Source organism: Tiliqua scincoides, chromosome 4 (assembly GCF_035046505.1).
Source record: "Tiliqua scincoides isolate rTilSci1 chromosome 4, rTilSci1.hap2, whole genome shotgun sequence".
Classification (NCBI taxonomy): domain Eukaryota; kingdom Metazoa; phylum Chordata; class Lepidosauria; order Squamata; family Scincidae; genus Tiliqua; species Tiliqua scincoides.
The window spans coordinates 4156308-4173559 of record NC_089824.1 but is presented as its reverse complement, the minus strand read 5'-3'; the positions used below and the strand labels follow the sequence as shown (position 1 = coordinate 4173559).

The following is a 17252-nucleotide window of genomic DNA, read 5'->3' as shown; positions in this document are numbered from 1 at the left end:
ATCCTGACCCCCTTCCTGGGCCTGATCCACCCTCATAGGTCAGCCCTGGAACAGAGCTCTTGCTTTCCTATCTGGGAGCGGATTCACCATGTTGGCATAACTGGGTGAAAACCAGACAACTCACTGGCTGCAGAAGAAGACAACACTTCCATTTCCATACCTTTGCTAGGAGCACTGGAGCAGATCACTGTGGAGCCCCAGCTGGGTTGCCTCAGTGCTGAAGGTTGTTTCTGGGTGTGCTTTTAAACACATGTCTGCATGCACATGCACACAGGGGACTGCCTTCTTGTGTGCTGGGTCCCTGTGTAGTGGCCCGGCTTAGTGGGGAAGAGGGAGGTGAGAGCGAAGGTGCAACAAACAGACTTTTGTTGTAGTTTCCAAATGCAGGGAATGGGGATCAGAATAAAAGCTTCTCAGGCCCCAATAGGATTGGGCTGCTGCACCCCTGGAACTTGCATACACTTTTCTTTGATGCATAGGAAACATTCTACACTTGGCGGTCAATCACAACTCACCAGCCCCAGTACTACAATCCCTGCCGGGGAGACCAGCATCTCACCTGGAAGGGCACACATTGTGGAGCTCTGCCTCTCTGGCCTTACGTTGTGCACACTTAAACCCTGAACTGTGTCACTGGGAACTTCGGAGAAAGGGCACTTTGCACACGAAGGGGGTCCTTTGCACAAACATCCTGCTATGCTCACAACATGCGTAGCAACATACTTTGCTAAGAGTTGTCTCCTCAGAATTCTTTTTGCAGGGACTCTGCCCCAGGAGGGCTTCATATACAGGGACCGAACAAGCCCTTCTCCACAAAGCTCTGGATTCCAATTTGTTTGCTACAATCCTACACATGCTTACTGAGAGTATGTTTCACTGAACATAGTCAGTCTGAATGACATATGTAGGATTGTGCCACATGTGGTCCCAAAAAACAACATAATGTTGGCCAAGTTGAATGAAAGACAGATTTTCCTCTGAAGAGCTCAATTTCCCTCATGACTGACATTATGTTCTCAGGATGTCTCTCACCCAGCCAGTTTATAAGGGAAGACTGAATAGTGAGCACAGAAGAGGAATTGAATGTTTTTGGAGGATGAAAACAGCTGTAGAACTTCAGCAGCAGAATGGTATCATGAGTCTCTCAACCATTCTCTCCTTCCTCTGGCTTTTTCCTTAGTAGCTCTTGTTAGCCCCATACTGGCTATTAGATAATAGATATCTAATAGAACAATAGATAATAGATGCCAGTATGGGCTAACTAACCGTGGTTGGTGGGCTGGGTCTGAGTGGATGCTGGTAGCGTTATTGCGAGGGCTGCATGAACGCTGAGTTGTCTGGGCAATGGTTTCCCCCTCTCCCTTTGTGCTGGATGGGCTTAGGGAATGGCAGGCATTGTGCCTACAGAACAGTGACATCAACACAACTACGGGATAGGATTGCACTGGTAATTTTGTGCACTTGGCCTTTTAGGCAAAAGGTAATTTTCCAGGACAATAAGAGAGAAAGGAAAACTGCAAAACTGGCCTCTTTGTTTTCACAAGTTTCTGCTTTTCCACCCCACAGTGTTGAAAATCCACTGAAACCGCACAGGATGTCTCAGTATAAAAATATACATGATGTTAGAAAGGTCATTAGTTATTCTGTCTTTTATAACAGTAGAATAGCATCCCGGGTGAAAGGCAGTTAGCACTGGGACCACGGCCTGAAGGCAGGGGGCTTTTTTCCTCTCCAAAAAGCACAGTGTCGAGCAAAAACGTCTCTCCGGCCTCCAAAGCTCCTATAAATTCCACACTCCCTTCTTGGCACCATGTCACAGTTTTCAGAGGAGATTTTTGTGGAGACCAAAGCCTGGAGGACAGGGGTAAAACACCCCCCTCACTGCATGTTGTAGTCCCAGTACTGACTGGGACCCTCTCATGGCTTCCATTTTAATGTGTTAAAAAAGCTGCGAGGATAATTGATGATCAGATTTATCTTGGAATGCACATTCAGAGGTGGATGGTGATGGGATAAATTGAACAGAATCAGGCAGAAGATGAATTTTGGAAAATTATCCGCACTCGTAGAAATACAGTGTCTACGTCAGAATTCAAACCTGCTGTGGCATCCTTCAGAGACGATGATGATAATCTGGGGCTTTCCCTTTGTGTCCCCCCCCCCCCCTACAGATACATCCGCTCAGAACGCTCTGTCATCCTCATCAACTTTTGCCTGTCCATCATATCTTCCAACGCGCTCATCCTGATTGGGCAGACTCAGACCCGGAACAAGGTAGGAACATGCCCTGCTTGGTCAGGTGCGATGGCTAAACTCTGACACCCATGCACATTGCTTTGCTTTCCTTCTGCTAATTATTGGGTTGTTGAAAGTGCAACTAAATGGCAAATTGCACATTTATCGTTTTCAGCCTTTGAGAATTTAGGAAGCCTTCTTGAACTTCTATTAAAAGGAAGTTTTCAGATGTGATGCTTTCTGAGTGTCTGCCTGGAGTTAACTGGCCTCTGGCCCTGTGGAAGAACAGGATTCATTTGAGAGGTTCAGTGGTTTTCATCTCTCAAATTCAAAAGGACAGATTGACTAAAGGGAAGCAGGGGAGAATGTTCCCCTTAATAAATGTTTCTGCTGTTTCGTAGCACCTTTTTCATCAACCAGGCCTGGAGCCAATTTCCGACCCTAATTAAGGACTCTTAACCCACTCTCACTATGTATCTAGGTAAATGGAGTCTGCTCCAAAAGTTCTGGTGATAGCCACTAGCTTGAAAATTTAGAAGTCTGAAAAGCCTCACCACAGCATGCAAGCGGCCCCTCCCCTTCAGAGCCATTCCGGGCGGGGGGGAGCAAAATGGAGGTGCATGCCAGAGAAGAGGTGAATGCCTCCGTTTTGCTCCCCCTGCCCAGACAGGTTCCAAAGGGGAGGGGCTGCTTGCATGCTGTGGTGAGGCTCCCTGCAAAACTTAGTACTTTGCACCCTGTCTAGCTACACCACTGCTAATAAGAGTATGTCACGTTAATGGCAATATACTTGCTATGAATCACTGAAATCAGCACAAAAGTTAATTTCAGCCTTCCAAACTAGAAGTTAAATTGATGGCCCAATCCTGTCCCCCACCATTGTACACTATGCAGCTGTGTGTCTGCTGCATGCTATGGGGGAGGGGGTGACCAGACGCTTTGGGAAAGGTAAGTATTTTTTACTTACCTCTTCATAGTCCTTGTGGCTGTCCAGGGCCTCCTTGGATCTGTGCCAGGTCTTTTGCTGGCATACATCAAAGGAGAGGTGGGGGTGTGTTGAACTGGGAAAATGAGGATAGGATCTGGCAAATGCTACTGACACTGAGAATTACCCCTTCCTTCTCATTTTGCCCCCTTCCTCCTCGCTGTTCATCCTATTCTTGCACCTCCATGAATGTCAGGGGCATCCTAATTGTGGTGATCTTTGTGTTCCCACCTCTTTGTCTGTGTGTTAAGAACATAAGAACAGCCCCACTGGATCAGGCCATAGGCCCATCTAGTCCAACTTCCTGTATCTCACAGCGGCCCCACCAAATGCCGCAGGGAGCACACCTGATAACAAGAGACCTGCATCCTGGTGCCCTCCTTTTCATCTGGCATTCTGACATATCCCATTTCTGAAATCAGGGGGTTGCACATATGCATCATGGCTTGTAACCCATAATGGATTTTTCCTCCGAAACTTGTCCAATCCCCTTTTAAAGGCATCCAGGCCAGATGCCGTCACCACATCCTGCGGCAAGGAGTTCCACAGACCGGCCACATGCTCAGTAAAGAAATATTTTTCTTTTGTCTGTCCTAACTCTCCCAACACTCAATTTTAGTGGATGTCCCCTGGTTCTGGTGTTCTGTGAGAGTGTAAAGAGCATCTCCCTATCCACTCTGTCCACCCCCTGCATAATTTTGTATGTCTCAATCATGTCCCCCCTCAGGTGTCTCTTTTCTAGGATGAAGAGGCCCAAACGCCGTAGCCTTTCCTCATAAGGAAGGTGCCCCAGCCCCGTAATCATCTTAGTCGCTCTCTTTTGCACCTTTTCCATTTCCACTATGTCTTTTTTGAGATGCGGCAACCAGAACTGGACACAATACTCCAGGTGTGGCCTTACCATAGATTTATACAATGGCATTATAATATTAGCCGTTTTGTTCTCAATACCTTGGTGATGTCTTCCTTCCCCTTGCTTTCCACCTGTGTACACCCAGCAAACAGCACCCATCTCTGTGTTTGAGAGTCCCTTTGAAGATCAAAGTGCTACATAAAAAGATGCATATTTATTGCTGCCGGTCACATTAGACAAAAGGAACAGGCTTTGCAAAAGCTGCTCTCTCTGCTTCTTGGCAGCCTTTTAAAAACTGTTATTAAATTACGCTTGGCCAAGCATTACTACCAGCATCAAAGGACAAACAAAGGTTTCACTTCTGAAGGCAGAAGGAAATGAAATGAACATTGATGGGTTAGAATCCCAGAAGAGTAATTACGGCTGCTGCTGAAGACTTTCTTAGACAGAATATTTGGACTGAAGCAGATTTACTCGTCTTTACACACTTGAGATTGAATTGGTTTGAAGTCTAATATTCCAAATAAACGGTGTTGCAATCAGCTCTCTGTATTGCAATCCTCTTTACTCATTTATTGTCTGAGTGACCTTCAGTTTAGCCTGAAGTGAATGTGATTCCAGAGGCTGTGCCCCGTTGAGTCAATGGGCTATGGCCTGGAGGGGTCTGAAGAGGCCTGAAGCCTCATCGTCCTCTTCTGTACAGTGGAGAAGGTCTGGTCTGGGGCAGGAGGTCTGGTCTAGAGGGTAGAGCCTCCATTTGCCTGAAGATAACATCCACAAGGTCGCGAGTTCGAGGCCACCGGCACCGTGCGACCTTGAAGCAGCTGACAAGCTGAAGCCGAGCTATTCCATCTGCTCTGAGTGTGGGAGGATGGAGGCCAGGATGGAGGCCAGATCAGAACGAAACATCTGAATTGTTGTGGCTCTTGAAAGATAGAGCCTTCTTTCAGTTGTAAAAATCCCAACGGGGATTTAAATAAGCCTGTCTATGTAAACCGCCTTGAATAAAGTAAGAACATAAGAACAGCCCCACTGGATCAGGCCATAGGCCCATCTAGTCCAGCTTCCTGTATCTCACAGCGGCCCACCAAATGCCCCAGGGAGCACACCAGATAACAAGAGACCTGCATCCTGGTGCCCTCCCTTGCATCTGGCATTCTGACATAACCCATTTCTAAAATCAGGAGGTTGCGCATACACATCATGGCTTGTACCCCATAATGGATTTTTCCTCCAGAAACTTGTCCAATCCCCTTTTAAAGGCATCCAGGCTAGACGCCATCACCACATCCTGTGGCAAGGAGTTCCACAGACCGACCACACACTGAGTAAAGAAATATTTTCTCTTGTCTGTTCTAACTCTCCCAACACTCAATTTTAGTGGATGTCCCCTGGTTCTGGTGTTATGTGAGAGTGTAAAGAGCATCTCCCTATCCACTCTGTCCATCCCAAAGTCTTGAATAAAGACCAAGAAAGGCGGTATATAAATACCTATATTATTATTATTATTATTATTATTATTATTATTATTATTATTAAGGTGGGCAGCACCTTCCTCCATCAGTGTTTGGGAACTCTGAAATGAGATTTATTTCAGATAGGTCTCATTTCTGGATGGGTTTCTATTGAAAATGCTTCTGTTCATGTTCAGGGACTCCACTCCAAAGGGCACAGTAGTTCTTTAGGAATACAGAGTAAATACCTGTATCAGCAATGGAGTTCTCATTGGCAATTGGAGTTCTCCAGGCATGCTCACCGCAGACAATAGCTTTGGGAATTTAGAATAATCCTTCCATTTTCACCAGTCTCCTGTGGCTGGTTTCCTTGCACCTATTCACAGGTTGATAAGTTTGGGAAAGGACAGATGGGAAACCAGAAGCAGACCAGCTCCCATGGGCTGGGTCCCTCTGAACTGTGAGGACCAACCCAAGTTACCCACTGCACAACTGTCCTGACACTGAGAGTTCCAACAGAATGCGCAATCAGAACCTATCATTGGTGCATGAGTGTCTTGCAAGACTGGAATCCAAGGTTCAGTAACTGAACTTCTGAAGGTTCAGCAAGAGATTCCACCACATATGTTTTTCTGCTCTTTACTTCATCTGATCCAGGTATTGGTCCTTGGTTTGTTCCTCTTTCTCCTTACATGTGTCCCTTTCACTCTCCCTTTCCAGGTGATCTGCACCTTGGTGGCAGCCTTCCTACACTTTTTCTTCCTCTCCTCCTTCTGTTGGGTGCTGACGGAAGCCTGGCAATCTTATATGGCCGTGACGGGCAGGCTACGGAACCGCATCATCCGTAAAAGATTCCTGTGTCTTGGATGGGGTGAGGATTCTTTGTTTCAACCTGGAGCAGAAAAGATACATCATTTAAATTAACAAGGCGGCAAATGTTGCGCTAAACCGAAGCTCCAGTTGATAGATGAGAATCAGGCCAAATCTAATCTCTCTCCCACAAGCTATACTTCAACTTGGAGTTCAATCCCATGCATGTCTACTCAGATGTAAGCTCCAATTGACTTGATTATAGTCAGTAGGGCTTACTCCCAGGAAAGTGTGGATAGGATTGCAGCCTTTTTAAATGGGGCACTCCTGTTTTGCTCCAAATTTGATGTTTTAGTTAGAGATTGCGCTCTTCCCGCCCTCCGCAGTCATCCCACCTCTGCTTGAAACTATTTGCAGAGAACTTCAGCAGAGGTGACAATGGCCTGGTGTGGTGTGTGAGGATGCGTTACACGTGGTTGGTCATTTCAGGCCATGGTGAGCTTGTGACTGGGCTCAGAATTATTCTCTAATTCTTAACTATGGGAAATCATTATCTAATTCTAAACCTTTCACATCTGTCCACAATCCTCCTCCCACTTTTTGGGTTACTTAGACCAGCAGGCAGAGGGACAATAGGAAGGGCTGTCTGGATGGCTGCAGAAGCCATAAGTCACGCATATGCTCTGAATGCAGATGGCCCCAAGTTTGATCCTTGCCAGTTAAGATGTAAGAAGAGCCCCACTGGGTCAGGCCAAAGGCCCATCTAGTCCAGCTTCCTGACATCTCAGCTAGCAGAGGCAGGGCAGAGCTGTGCTATAAATCTATGAGGTCAGCAGCCAGTGAGAGTAAACAGTACTGGATCAATTGTCTGATTCACTTGTAGAAGGTACCTTTATATATACAGTATTTTAAAAATTCCAGCTAGGAGCATTACTATGCAAACAGCAAGTATCTTGTGGAAAGCTAGAACTTTTTCCCAGGAGACCCCACGCCTACAATGGACTGTGGGAATTTCACTGTCCTCTCAAATATAAACCAGGCTCGGGTTCTAGTAGTTACCAGGAATGGCTATTGCTGTTTGCAGACTTCCAGCTTCATTTCTGGTGTGTTTGATATTTACGTGTCAGTGCATGGACACAGAGGAGGGCATTGGTCCACATGTACAATAGCAGCCGAGTCAGTGTGTTAGCTTTTCCCTGCCTCCTGCTGCTTGCGTGGCCTGACCTGGGTAATCCTTGGCCTTCTGGGATTTCACTGAGCTAGTGTTGATTTGAGTGGCACTCCCTGGAGAATTTAAAAGGAGCTGTTTTAGAGGATTATATGGAGGACATTTGGGGTCGTGTCCTGCCCTGGACCATACCTGTGTGCTCATTTACTGTATTCTGGGATGTAACATTCAAAAATCTGTCCGTCCAACCCACCTTCGGGTTGAAATAGTGGAGTACAGAATTATGCCACCTGACTCTGTGACATCTCTTTCTCCGTGATGCAAAATGACTCAGTGAGCCAGGGTTTTCTCTCCTGAGAGATTCTCTGTTTACCATTCCTTAGGTTTATTGACTTGAGGGACTCTAATGTATTTGCATTTAGTCTTACCTCATGTAATCCTACTTTAATTTGTCATTTAATATCATTTAAAAATCTGGCAGCAAAGAGGGAGTCCTGCTCATCGACCCAGATAACATGGTTGTCAATCTTTATAGAAGATTCCCTGAAACATGCACTCATCCAGTGGGGGGGGGGGGGTAAAGAATTATATTTTTATATTTTTATTCCACTCCCTTTCCAAGGGCTCAGGATGCCTAATGAGGCTTCCAACACGGGGTCCTCAAACTATGCATTTTCACTTATTGTTTATACATTGGGAGTTGCTATCACAATAGCAGTGGAATGAGGAAACAAAAATTTGAATGGGCCCCACTGATTTCATTTGTTACAAGTTACAAAACAAATGCCAAAGATCCCAATAGCTTCAGATGACATGAATGTCATTTGCTTCATTCAAAACTATTTAGAATTGGGTGGGGGAGGACATGCATGTTTGCAGTGGCATCGCTAGAGGGGTGCAGGGGGTGCGGGCCACACCGGGTGACACGCACGGGGGGATGATGCACACTGGGGGAGGTGACACGCTAAAATCACAGTGGTTAGGAGTAATCCCATCATATTATATACTGTTGGATGCGGAATTTCGAGCAGAATGCAATGCAAAAAGCCAGAGTGAAATATCTCTTTTCTATCAAAACTTATGGCCGAAAAACTGGAGAACAAAAAATGCATGGATCCCTATGGAAAGTGAAAGTAAGCCTATTGCGCATTTACTCGTGAGTAGGCGAACCGGCCTTAGTGCTTCAGAAAGGGCAGGCTGAGAGGAATCCAACGACACCAGAATGGTCCTGATCCAATGAATGCAGCCCAAAAAAACACCTGAGAAGGCAGTCCCTCCCTCCAAGCAGATGAATGTATTGCCCCCTATGGAAAGTGAAACTAAGCCTCATGGTCATGTTTACTTGAAAGTAAGCAAACATGCCTTGGCTGATGTGGAAGATCAGGTGAAGGAAAGTGCAAGGTTACCAGAATGGTAATGGTCCTGGTAATGGTAACCAGATCAGGTAATGGTCCTGATCCTATGCACCTGGAGTTAAACAAGTGCTCCAGAAGGCAGCCTCCCTCCCACTAAAAATGATCAAAACAGAGGCTTCAGCTGATAAGGTGAACTTTTTTGAGACTTGCAAAGCCAGGTGGATCCTGATAGTGATCTGGTTTAAACAGAAGTTGTTAAATTGAACTGGGCACTGGGTGGGACTGAAAACCTTACTGATTTTGAAGGGGGGGGGGTCTTATTGCAGACAGGCTACAGAGGAAATTAACTTGGTGGCTGGCTTCTGCTTATTTAATTATTTATACTTATTTATTTTAATTTGCCTGATGTTGTTACTTTCACCATGACATCGCTTCTGGCGGGTCTTGGACAGATTGTCATTCTAAAAAGTGGGTCCCAGTGCTAAAAATTTGAGAACTGCTGCAATTAGGTGTTAGTAAGTTGACACCCTTGGGGGGGGTGACACCACTAGTGATCAAAACCACTAAAATGACAGTTTGGAGGAATAATACCAGCATGTTATATATCAATCAATGCGTAATTTCCTGCAGAATGTGTTCTATCTATCAAAAGGTACAACCAAAAAACCAGTGGAGGCGGAGTGATGGTACATCACCACGCCCGCCACCTGGGGTGTTGACCCGCCCACTGCATGGGGGGGAATGTGCACATGGAATGTGCAGCCCATGCATGCTTGGAATTGTAGGAACAAAAAAATGATTTTCCTGAAACCAATATTTCTTGATGGAAAGTCACCTGGCTGCTCCTAAGGGTTGCTCAGCCCATTGGCATTATCTATGCAAAGCACTAGGGGGTGCTTTGGGGTGCAAAGCACCCCAAAGGGTGCAAAGCACTAGGTTTTGCAGAGAGCCTCACCGCAGTGTGCAAGTGGCCCCTCCCCCCCTTTGGAGCGATTACAGGCAGGGGGCCGCGAAACAGCATTCACCTTGACTGCCCATTCGCTCCATCCTGCATTTGCCTCTGTTTTGCTCCCACTACCCAGAATGGCTCCAAAGGCGAGGGGCCACCTCTCTCTCTCTCTCTCTCTCTCTCTCTGGGCTCGGTATGTGCTTTTAGGAAGGCAGTACCATGTCATCTCAGCAACTGAAGTTGCATGCATCTAAACTGGCAAGTTAAGAATGCGCAATGCCATCCTTAAGAAGGGCCAGCAGGGCCCTCTTGCCTTCTTGCCCAAGCCCTCCAATCTGACTCCAATGCTTTTCCATCAGTAATGAGGACTATTGTTCTAGGGAAGCTCAGCTCGGCTTGGCAAGTGATCCCACTAACTCCTAATGGGATTTGCCCGTCTTGAGCAGGGAGATTGATGTCTTCATGTTGCCACAAGAGGATACTTCTAAAGAGCAGCTTGAGGTTTCCTTGGGTGAAGAAGTTGTCCTACCCATGCAATACTGAGCCCTGATGCAGCTTCTGCTGTGTGTGTGTGTATTGCTAAACCAGCTTTTTTGGAGGGAGGGGTGCTATGATACAAAAATGGTTTACAGAAAAACAGGAACACAAAATCCCCTGTAAATGTTCAACACACTACCCACAGAGATCACCACAGAGGTGACTGAAATCCTTACTAATGCATACTTTAGTTTTTGCTGTCTGAAGCAAGGAGGTGGAGTGGAGGGAACCACAGTTCAGTGGCAGAGCGCATGCTTCCCCTGCCATCAACTCCAGGTTTAAACCTAGTTAAAGATGTTGCTGGTAGCAGAACTAGCAAAGCCCCCTCCCTGCATGATACCCTCCAGAGCTGCTGCCAGTCAGTATAGACAATACTGGGCTAGATAAATGTATGGTCTGACTCAGCACGTCAGCTTCATACTGAGGGCTGAAGTTAGCATTATAAGAACATAAGAAAGAGCAGCCCCACTGGATCAGGCCATAGGCCCATCTAGTCCAGCTTCCTGTATCTCACAGCAGCCCACCAAATGCCCCAGGGAGCACACCAGGTAACAAGAAGACCTGCAAGGCCTCCTGGGAATTGTAGTTAAGAACATAAGAACAGCCCCACTGGGTCAGGCCATAGGCCCATCTAGTCCAGCTTCCTGTATCTCACAGCGGCCCACCAAATGCCCCAGGGAGCACACCAGGTAACAAGAAGACATGCAAGGCCTCCTGGGAATTGTAGTTAAGAACATAAGAACAGCCCCACTGGGTCAGGTCATAGGCCCATCTAGTCCAGCTTCCTGTATCTCACAGCGGCCCACCAGTTGCCCCAGGGAGCACACAAGACAACAGGAGACCTGCATCCTGGTGCCCTCCCTTGCATCTGGCATTCTGACATAGCCCATTTCTAAAATCAGGAGGCTGCACCTACACATCATGGCTTGTAACCCATAATGGATTTTTTCCTCCAGAAACTTGTCCAGTCCTCTTTTAAAGGCATCTCATGCAGATGCCATCACCACATCCTGTGGCAAGGAGTTCCAGAGACTAACTGCACACTGAAATAGAAAAAAAGAAATAGAAAATATAGAAATACTTAGAAAATATTATTCGAGAAATATCTAGAAAATAGAAATAGAAAAAAGAAATATTTTCTTTTGTCTGTCCTAACTCTCCCAACACTCAATTTGAGTGTCTGTCCCCTGGTTCTGGTGTTGTGCTGAGGGGCAGATGTGACGTCATTAAGCGGAAGGTGTCATCATTAAACAAATGATGGCCAGAAGGAACCCCTTTGTTCTCCCATAGAAATGTTTTAATGTAATCTCATTAGCCACAAATGACAGAAGAGAAAGTGTGCAAATCTTGTTCACATTTCAAGATGCAAGGGACTCCAATTGTCACGTTGGGAGAGCCCAATTATAAGGGGGCTGGATAAAATTGCTTCTGGAAGTCGCAGTTGGCCTGCAGGCCTCATGTTTGACATCCCTGACCTAGAGGGTTCACTGCCCAAGTGAGATGTGAACAGAGAAAGTCCTGCTTTTATTTGTTTGTTGCACATGTATGTGTTTTGCCAGATTCCAAGGCCAAGCTCTGCCTGGAGAATTATGCCCACTTTCAGCAAATTAGCTCCCCTTCTTTCCCCCAACAAATGACCCTGGTTCTGCCCTGCAGTCCTGCTGGACCCCACCTCCAGGGTAGCTGGCCAGTTCAACCTGCAGAGGTCCTCTCTCCTGCCAGCAGCCTCCCGCCACTACAGCAGCCCCTTGGTCCTCAGCAGGTCTTGGGCACAGCAGCCACACACCAAACTCCAGTGTCTCCAGCAGTCTGTTTCAGCAGTCTCCAAAGTCCATTCACCAATTTCTCCAGTCTCTCCTCCATCTGCTACCCATACCAAACTCTCCCTTCAGCAGGTGCTTTTCTGCCTGAGAGCCTTATTGCCTTCAGTGTCTGCAGCTTTGCAGCACACCCTTTGCTGAAAGCCCAGGCCTTAACTCTTAAAGGGGCCACTGCAGACACCACATTCTACCTCCTCGCCAGATCTTCCGCTATTCCACTACAGTATGTACATATACGCATTTATGTATTTAATTTTGAAAATCACTAATCTTTTTCATCTGATGGCACACTGACCACTCTCATGTCTTGTGACGTCACTACCGCCTTCCAGGAGTCTCTTCTGGGTTCTGTGGCTCTGTTTCTCGGGCAACTGTCTGTAGTAATGAATTGTCCTAGAAACAGAGTTGGAGAATCAAAAAGTCCCTTGTGGGCTGAAAAGTGCTGCAGAAATTGATGATGATGAAGATTGTTCTTTAATGAAACTGCCACTTAAAAAAAAAAATCTTTGAGATAAAATAATTCATTGTGACCAGAATGAGGTGGGAAAAGATCTTTATCAATTAATGGGTGAGGGGGAGGGGAGAAGTGAAGGTTCTGTGGCAATGAGAACAGCTCCATGGCTTTGTTGTAAGATCCCTTTGAAAATAGTATTAACAATACTGCTTTCTGTTTTAGGCCTGCCTGCCCTGGTAGTTGCCATCTCTGTGGGATTCACAAAAGCAAAGGGGTACGGCACGGAAACCTAGTGAGTAATCTGTGTGTCCTTTTCCCTCTCACCTTCATTCTTTCTTCCTGTGGGTTTGTTTAAAGCCTTGTGGTGAATTTAGCTGAATGTGTCCCTGTGTTCAGCATTGGTGTTCCCCACTGGAAATTCATATCCATGGAATTGTCTTAAAAAGATAACACAAGCATGCTGGCCAGAGATATAGAGCCAGACTGGTTGTCAGAGCAGTGGTACAGCTCGGGGCTCTGGCACCTGGGGGCATAAACATGTTTAACACTCGCCAGGGGCTACATGCCCAGAACACCCCCTGGGGTTCAGAAAAGGCCTTGAAAAGGCACTTCTGATTTCCACAGAAATGGAAGGCCTTGCGCGACTTGCTTCAGAAGGTCTCAGAAGGCCTGCTAGAGGCTGTAGAAAAGCGCTTATGGCTTCTGCCAAAACGGGAAGTGCCTTTCTAAGGCCTCCTTCCCAGGCCTCGGTAGGCCTGCTGGAGGCCACCCACCTGCCTCAGGATCCGCTGTGGGGGATGCAGGTTAGGTTGGTATCCCCTACAGGTGTGGTCCCTGGGATAGTGTACCAGCTGTGTGAGGTTTAGCCAATGCTCTTTCCCCCAGCTTCCCCCTTAGGTGACTGATACCCCCATCCCCAAATGAACACATTTCTAGGTTCATTTCTGATTTCAGATCTCAGTTATACAAATGGCTGGAAGAAGCATGTGTAGCAGCAGCTGCTCTTGGCCGTCACTTGAGGTCATCCCACTCCGCTTCATTCACAGCTGTTTGGCAATGACTGTAATTTTAAACTGTTGCTCTGCCCCTGAAAGCATAGCCTGGCCCACAGCTGCTTCACAAACATGGCTTCTGTCCACCTGGCAAGGCAACAACTGAGATGGTCTAAATCCAGCAGATTTGGGTTTTGTCCTTTGGATCCAGACTCCTTTTTCTGGGACCGTCCTGAAAGAAACTCAGTCAGTGCCTTACTTCCTGCTTGGGTACCTTATCCCTAGTGGGAATGTGGATGAAGTGCTGGGATTGATTTGCACGACTTGAATGCTGTGATGTGCTTCCCAAACCCATTCAGCCATCAATCGGGAGTTCTTGTCTTGTCAAGGATTAACCTCAATTCTTCCTTCAATTACTGTATGGAACACTGCAAGTGAGTTGAGTCAGTTAACTTTTGACCTTAATTACCAGCAGAGACTAAAACCAATGAGCTGAAGAAGAGAACTGTCATTCATTACTCTTGGTTCATACTACCAGGTCAATGAAACTCACGCATATATGCCCAATTGCTGACACCGTTGGCCACTGAACAGGGTAGGGGGGTCACCCTGTTATTTTTGCTTCTTCTACGTCTGAGAGCTGAGAGTTTTGAGCATGATGTTGGGGCGGTGTAGGGGGTGAAAGGGAGGGCCTGAAAACCCCATTTGCGTGGTCGGGATGGAATTCTCTGCATGGTTGTAATAAATAAATAAATATCTCCAGAACTCCTTTCTAAAATGTCTTGTTAATCTAGGCGGGTCCTGACAGAGTGTCATTTTGAAAAGTGAGTCCTGGTGCTAAAACATTTGGGAACCACTGATTTAAAAGGATCACAAGGAAGGAGCCAGCTCAATGGCTGCTTTTTCCAACCCCTCACCTCACTTCTTCCCATGTGAGAAGAGCCATGTGAGGTTGGTGCATGTCAAGGAAGTAGGGGAGCAAATCAGTTCAGCTCCGTCTGTGGCATGGATGGAGTGAGGTGGAGGCAGACTCCTGGTGAAGGGCACCCCAAATCCACTGCTCTCGCTTCACCCATTGCTGACATGATTCATGTTGCTTGCTCCATGGAAAAGTCAGCGCTGAATGCTGGTGGGATTGCTAGGATGGCCTTCAGGTTGGATTTCAGTTTTAATTTAATAACAGGCTTAAAATAAGTGCAGATAACAATGTTTTGTTCTCTGTTCCATCAAGTGCCTCTGTGGCAAGAAAGGTAGTATACAAAGGCTTATAGAATAAAACCTAAAGAACCATATCACTTTCAGTCCTTCAATTATCATGAAACACGATGTAAGATTTGGGCAGCTCATTAAAAGCACTGTGCTGTATATAGTGCCTGGGACCTGCTTGGACATCGTGGATTGCAAGGCCATAATTAAAAAATAGAATTCATTGCCTCAAGACATGGCAAGGGCTACTAGCTTTGATGGCGTCAAAAAGGTTGAGACAAATTTGTGGAGAAGAAGGCTCTCCACCCCTGTTGGCCATGACAGCTCATCCTGGAGGCTCCATGTTCAGAGAGGGAGTTCCTCGGAATACTAACTGCTTAGGGCAAAGAGTGGAGGTTCTTTTCCTCTGACCTTGGGCTTTCCAGACACATCTGATTGGCCATGGTTGGAAATAACAGGATGATTAACTTGGATGGTTTGATCTGGTGAGGCACTTCTTATGTTCATAAACCAAGTAAGTGATGAACATAACATTGGTGATAGTCAACCCAATCCTATCCCCACTTTCCTGGGAGTAAGCCCCACTGACTCTAATGGGGCTTACTTCTGAGTAGACATGCATAGGATTGGAGGCTATCATGTTCTCTCAGAGGGATTCAGGGACATGAGGCATTGATAACCATGGTGAGGTTTCTGGTGATTGGTGTTGGTTGGGTTGACATTAGTATTCCATGATTGTATCTCAGTTATTTCCTGACCTTCATTGTCATTATTTGATTGAGTTATGCTAAATAATTTTCTACTATCTATTCTGGAACCATATGACATGCTGAGGTCAGTGTAGAAAGTCATTGCTGTTTGAACAACTCTGAAGATTGATTGTGAAAGAGGGTCGAGAATGACCGTTGCCTTTTGATATGGTTTTGGGGCACATTATTCTAACACCACTTCAGCTATGGAGGCCTATATTTCAAATGACAATCGCGTTGCCTTCTGGGTTATGACTGAAGTTTAATCTGAGCCAGAATTCAGTTCAGAACCTCAGGTCTGGGATCTTTTACATGCCAGCAATATGCTGCATGAACTCTAGAGCCTCTCCTAATGTCGCTTGGGCACTCCAGCTAGCAGAAGCCTGATAGTGCACTAGCTCCCAGGAGTGAAATCCTGGCATGGTTGTGAATTGGAGCAGATGGTCCCAACAAAGAAGAATCCCAGAGAGAACAGCCCAGCAATATTGTTGCTTAGAGTTTAGGGAGTCCTGATTTTCAGATGGTAGATTTTTAGTGCTCAAAGGAATACAGGGAAGAGAATCAACGGATTGCCCTGTGGAGGGAAGTCAACCAAATGTTGCATTTGATTGCCTGGAAGGGGGAAAAAGACATTCCAGTTCACCATCAATTGATCTCCAGAACAGTTACTAATATTTTGATTGCCAGCCACTGAGATGGTAAAGGCAGGATAAAAATACACTAAATAATGTCTAGCTAACTCGCTGTCTGAGAGTCACATGGAAAACTGGCTGCAGGTATGAGTTGAAGGGTACAAGCTAATTCTTCTTGGTCATTTAGATTTACTAGCTTTTTTAAAAAAATTGTTATTGATTGCTTTTCATGAACGTTGTCTTGAGAGCTGCTACCCATTGCCATGGTACCTTGGGTGGCGCCACTGACCTAATGTCTTCTCTCTCTCTCTCTCTCTCTCTCTCTCTCTCTCTCTCTCTCTCTCTCTCTCAGCTGTTGGCTATCTTTGGAAGGAGGTCTGCTTTATGCCTTCGTGGGACCAGCAGCTGCTGTTGTTTTGGTATTTGACCCCACTTCTGAGCATTCTGTTTCCATGAGTGTCTTCCCCATGCCTCTAATCTCCCCTCACCCCTCCCCAAAGTCCACTTGTAAAAGCATCACCCTGTCCCTGGAGGAAAGCATAGGTGCCCTATGCTAAGGTTTCATGAAGAGTGTGGAGGCTGGCAAAGTTCTCTGAAGTCATGCTTAGAGAGAAATTCTTGGAGCTCAGAAAAGCACCCAGACACCCACACGCAGAGGGTTGAACTTCCTGATCCCTGAGAGCTCTTCTCTGAGTTTGGAGAGCTCAGAAAAGTTATCCACCCTCTTCCTACCAATTTCCCCACTGGCCCCTCCAATTTTCACTTGCCAGTCCTGGTGGTGGGTAAGTGGGGGGCAGCTGGAGAATCAACAACAGAACTATGTGAGGATGAGGGAGACCTCTCCCATGTGCATGACGAAGGATAGTTCTGCATGAGGCCTCCAACAGCCCAATCCTGAGCTGCCCAGCGCACAAGGCTGCAGTGGCACTGAAATGGCTTCTGTTGTATCTTATGGCCTTTTGGGCAGCCTCAGGCAGCTCCTACCACCTCCAGCCATGGTTCTTTAAGACTATGGTTAATAGTCTTAGAGAACCATGGCTAAGGGCATTTGCT

The 17252-nt window shown here is 46.4% G+C and overlaps 1 protein-coding gene across 1 annotated transcript in view; it reads left to right on the top strand.

The window, feature by feature from the left end:
- ADGRB1 (adhesion G protein-coupled receptor B1) overlaps nucleotides 1–17252 on the top strand; it is a 232251-nt gene that overhangs the window by 179279 nt on the left and 35720 nt on the right. The window contains exons 19-22 of the mRNA XM_066623182.1: nucleotides 2172–2274; nucleotides 6248–6398; nucleotides 12843–12912; nucleotides 16552–16618. Of these exons, the coding sequence (XP_066479279.1) occupies nucleotides 2172–2274; nucleotides 6248–6398; nucleotides 12843–12912; nucleotides 16552–16618 (391 nt within the window). The remainder of the gene's footprint in view (nucleotides 1–2171; nucleotides 2275–6247; nucleotides 6399–12842; nucleotides 12913–16551; nucleotides 16619–17252) is intronic.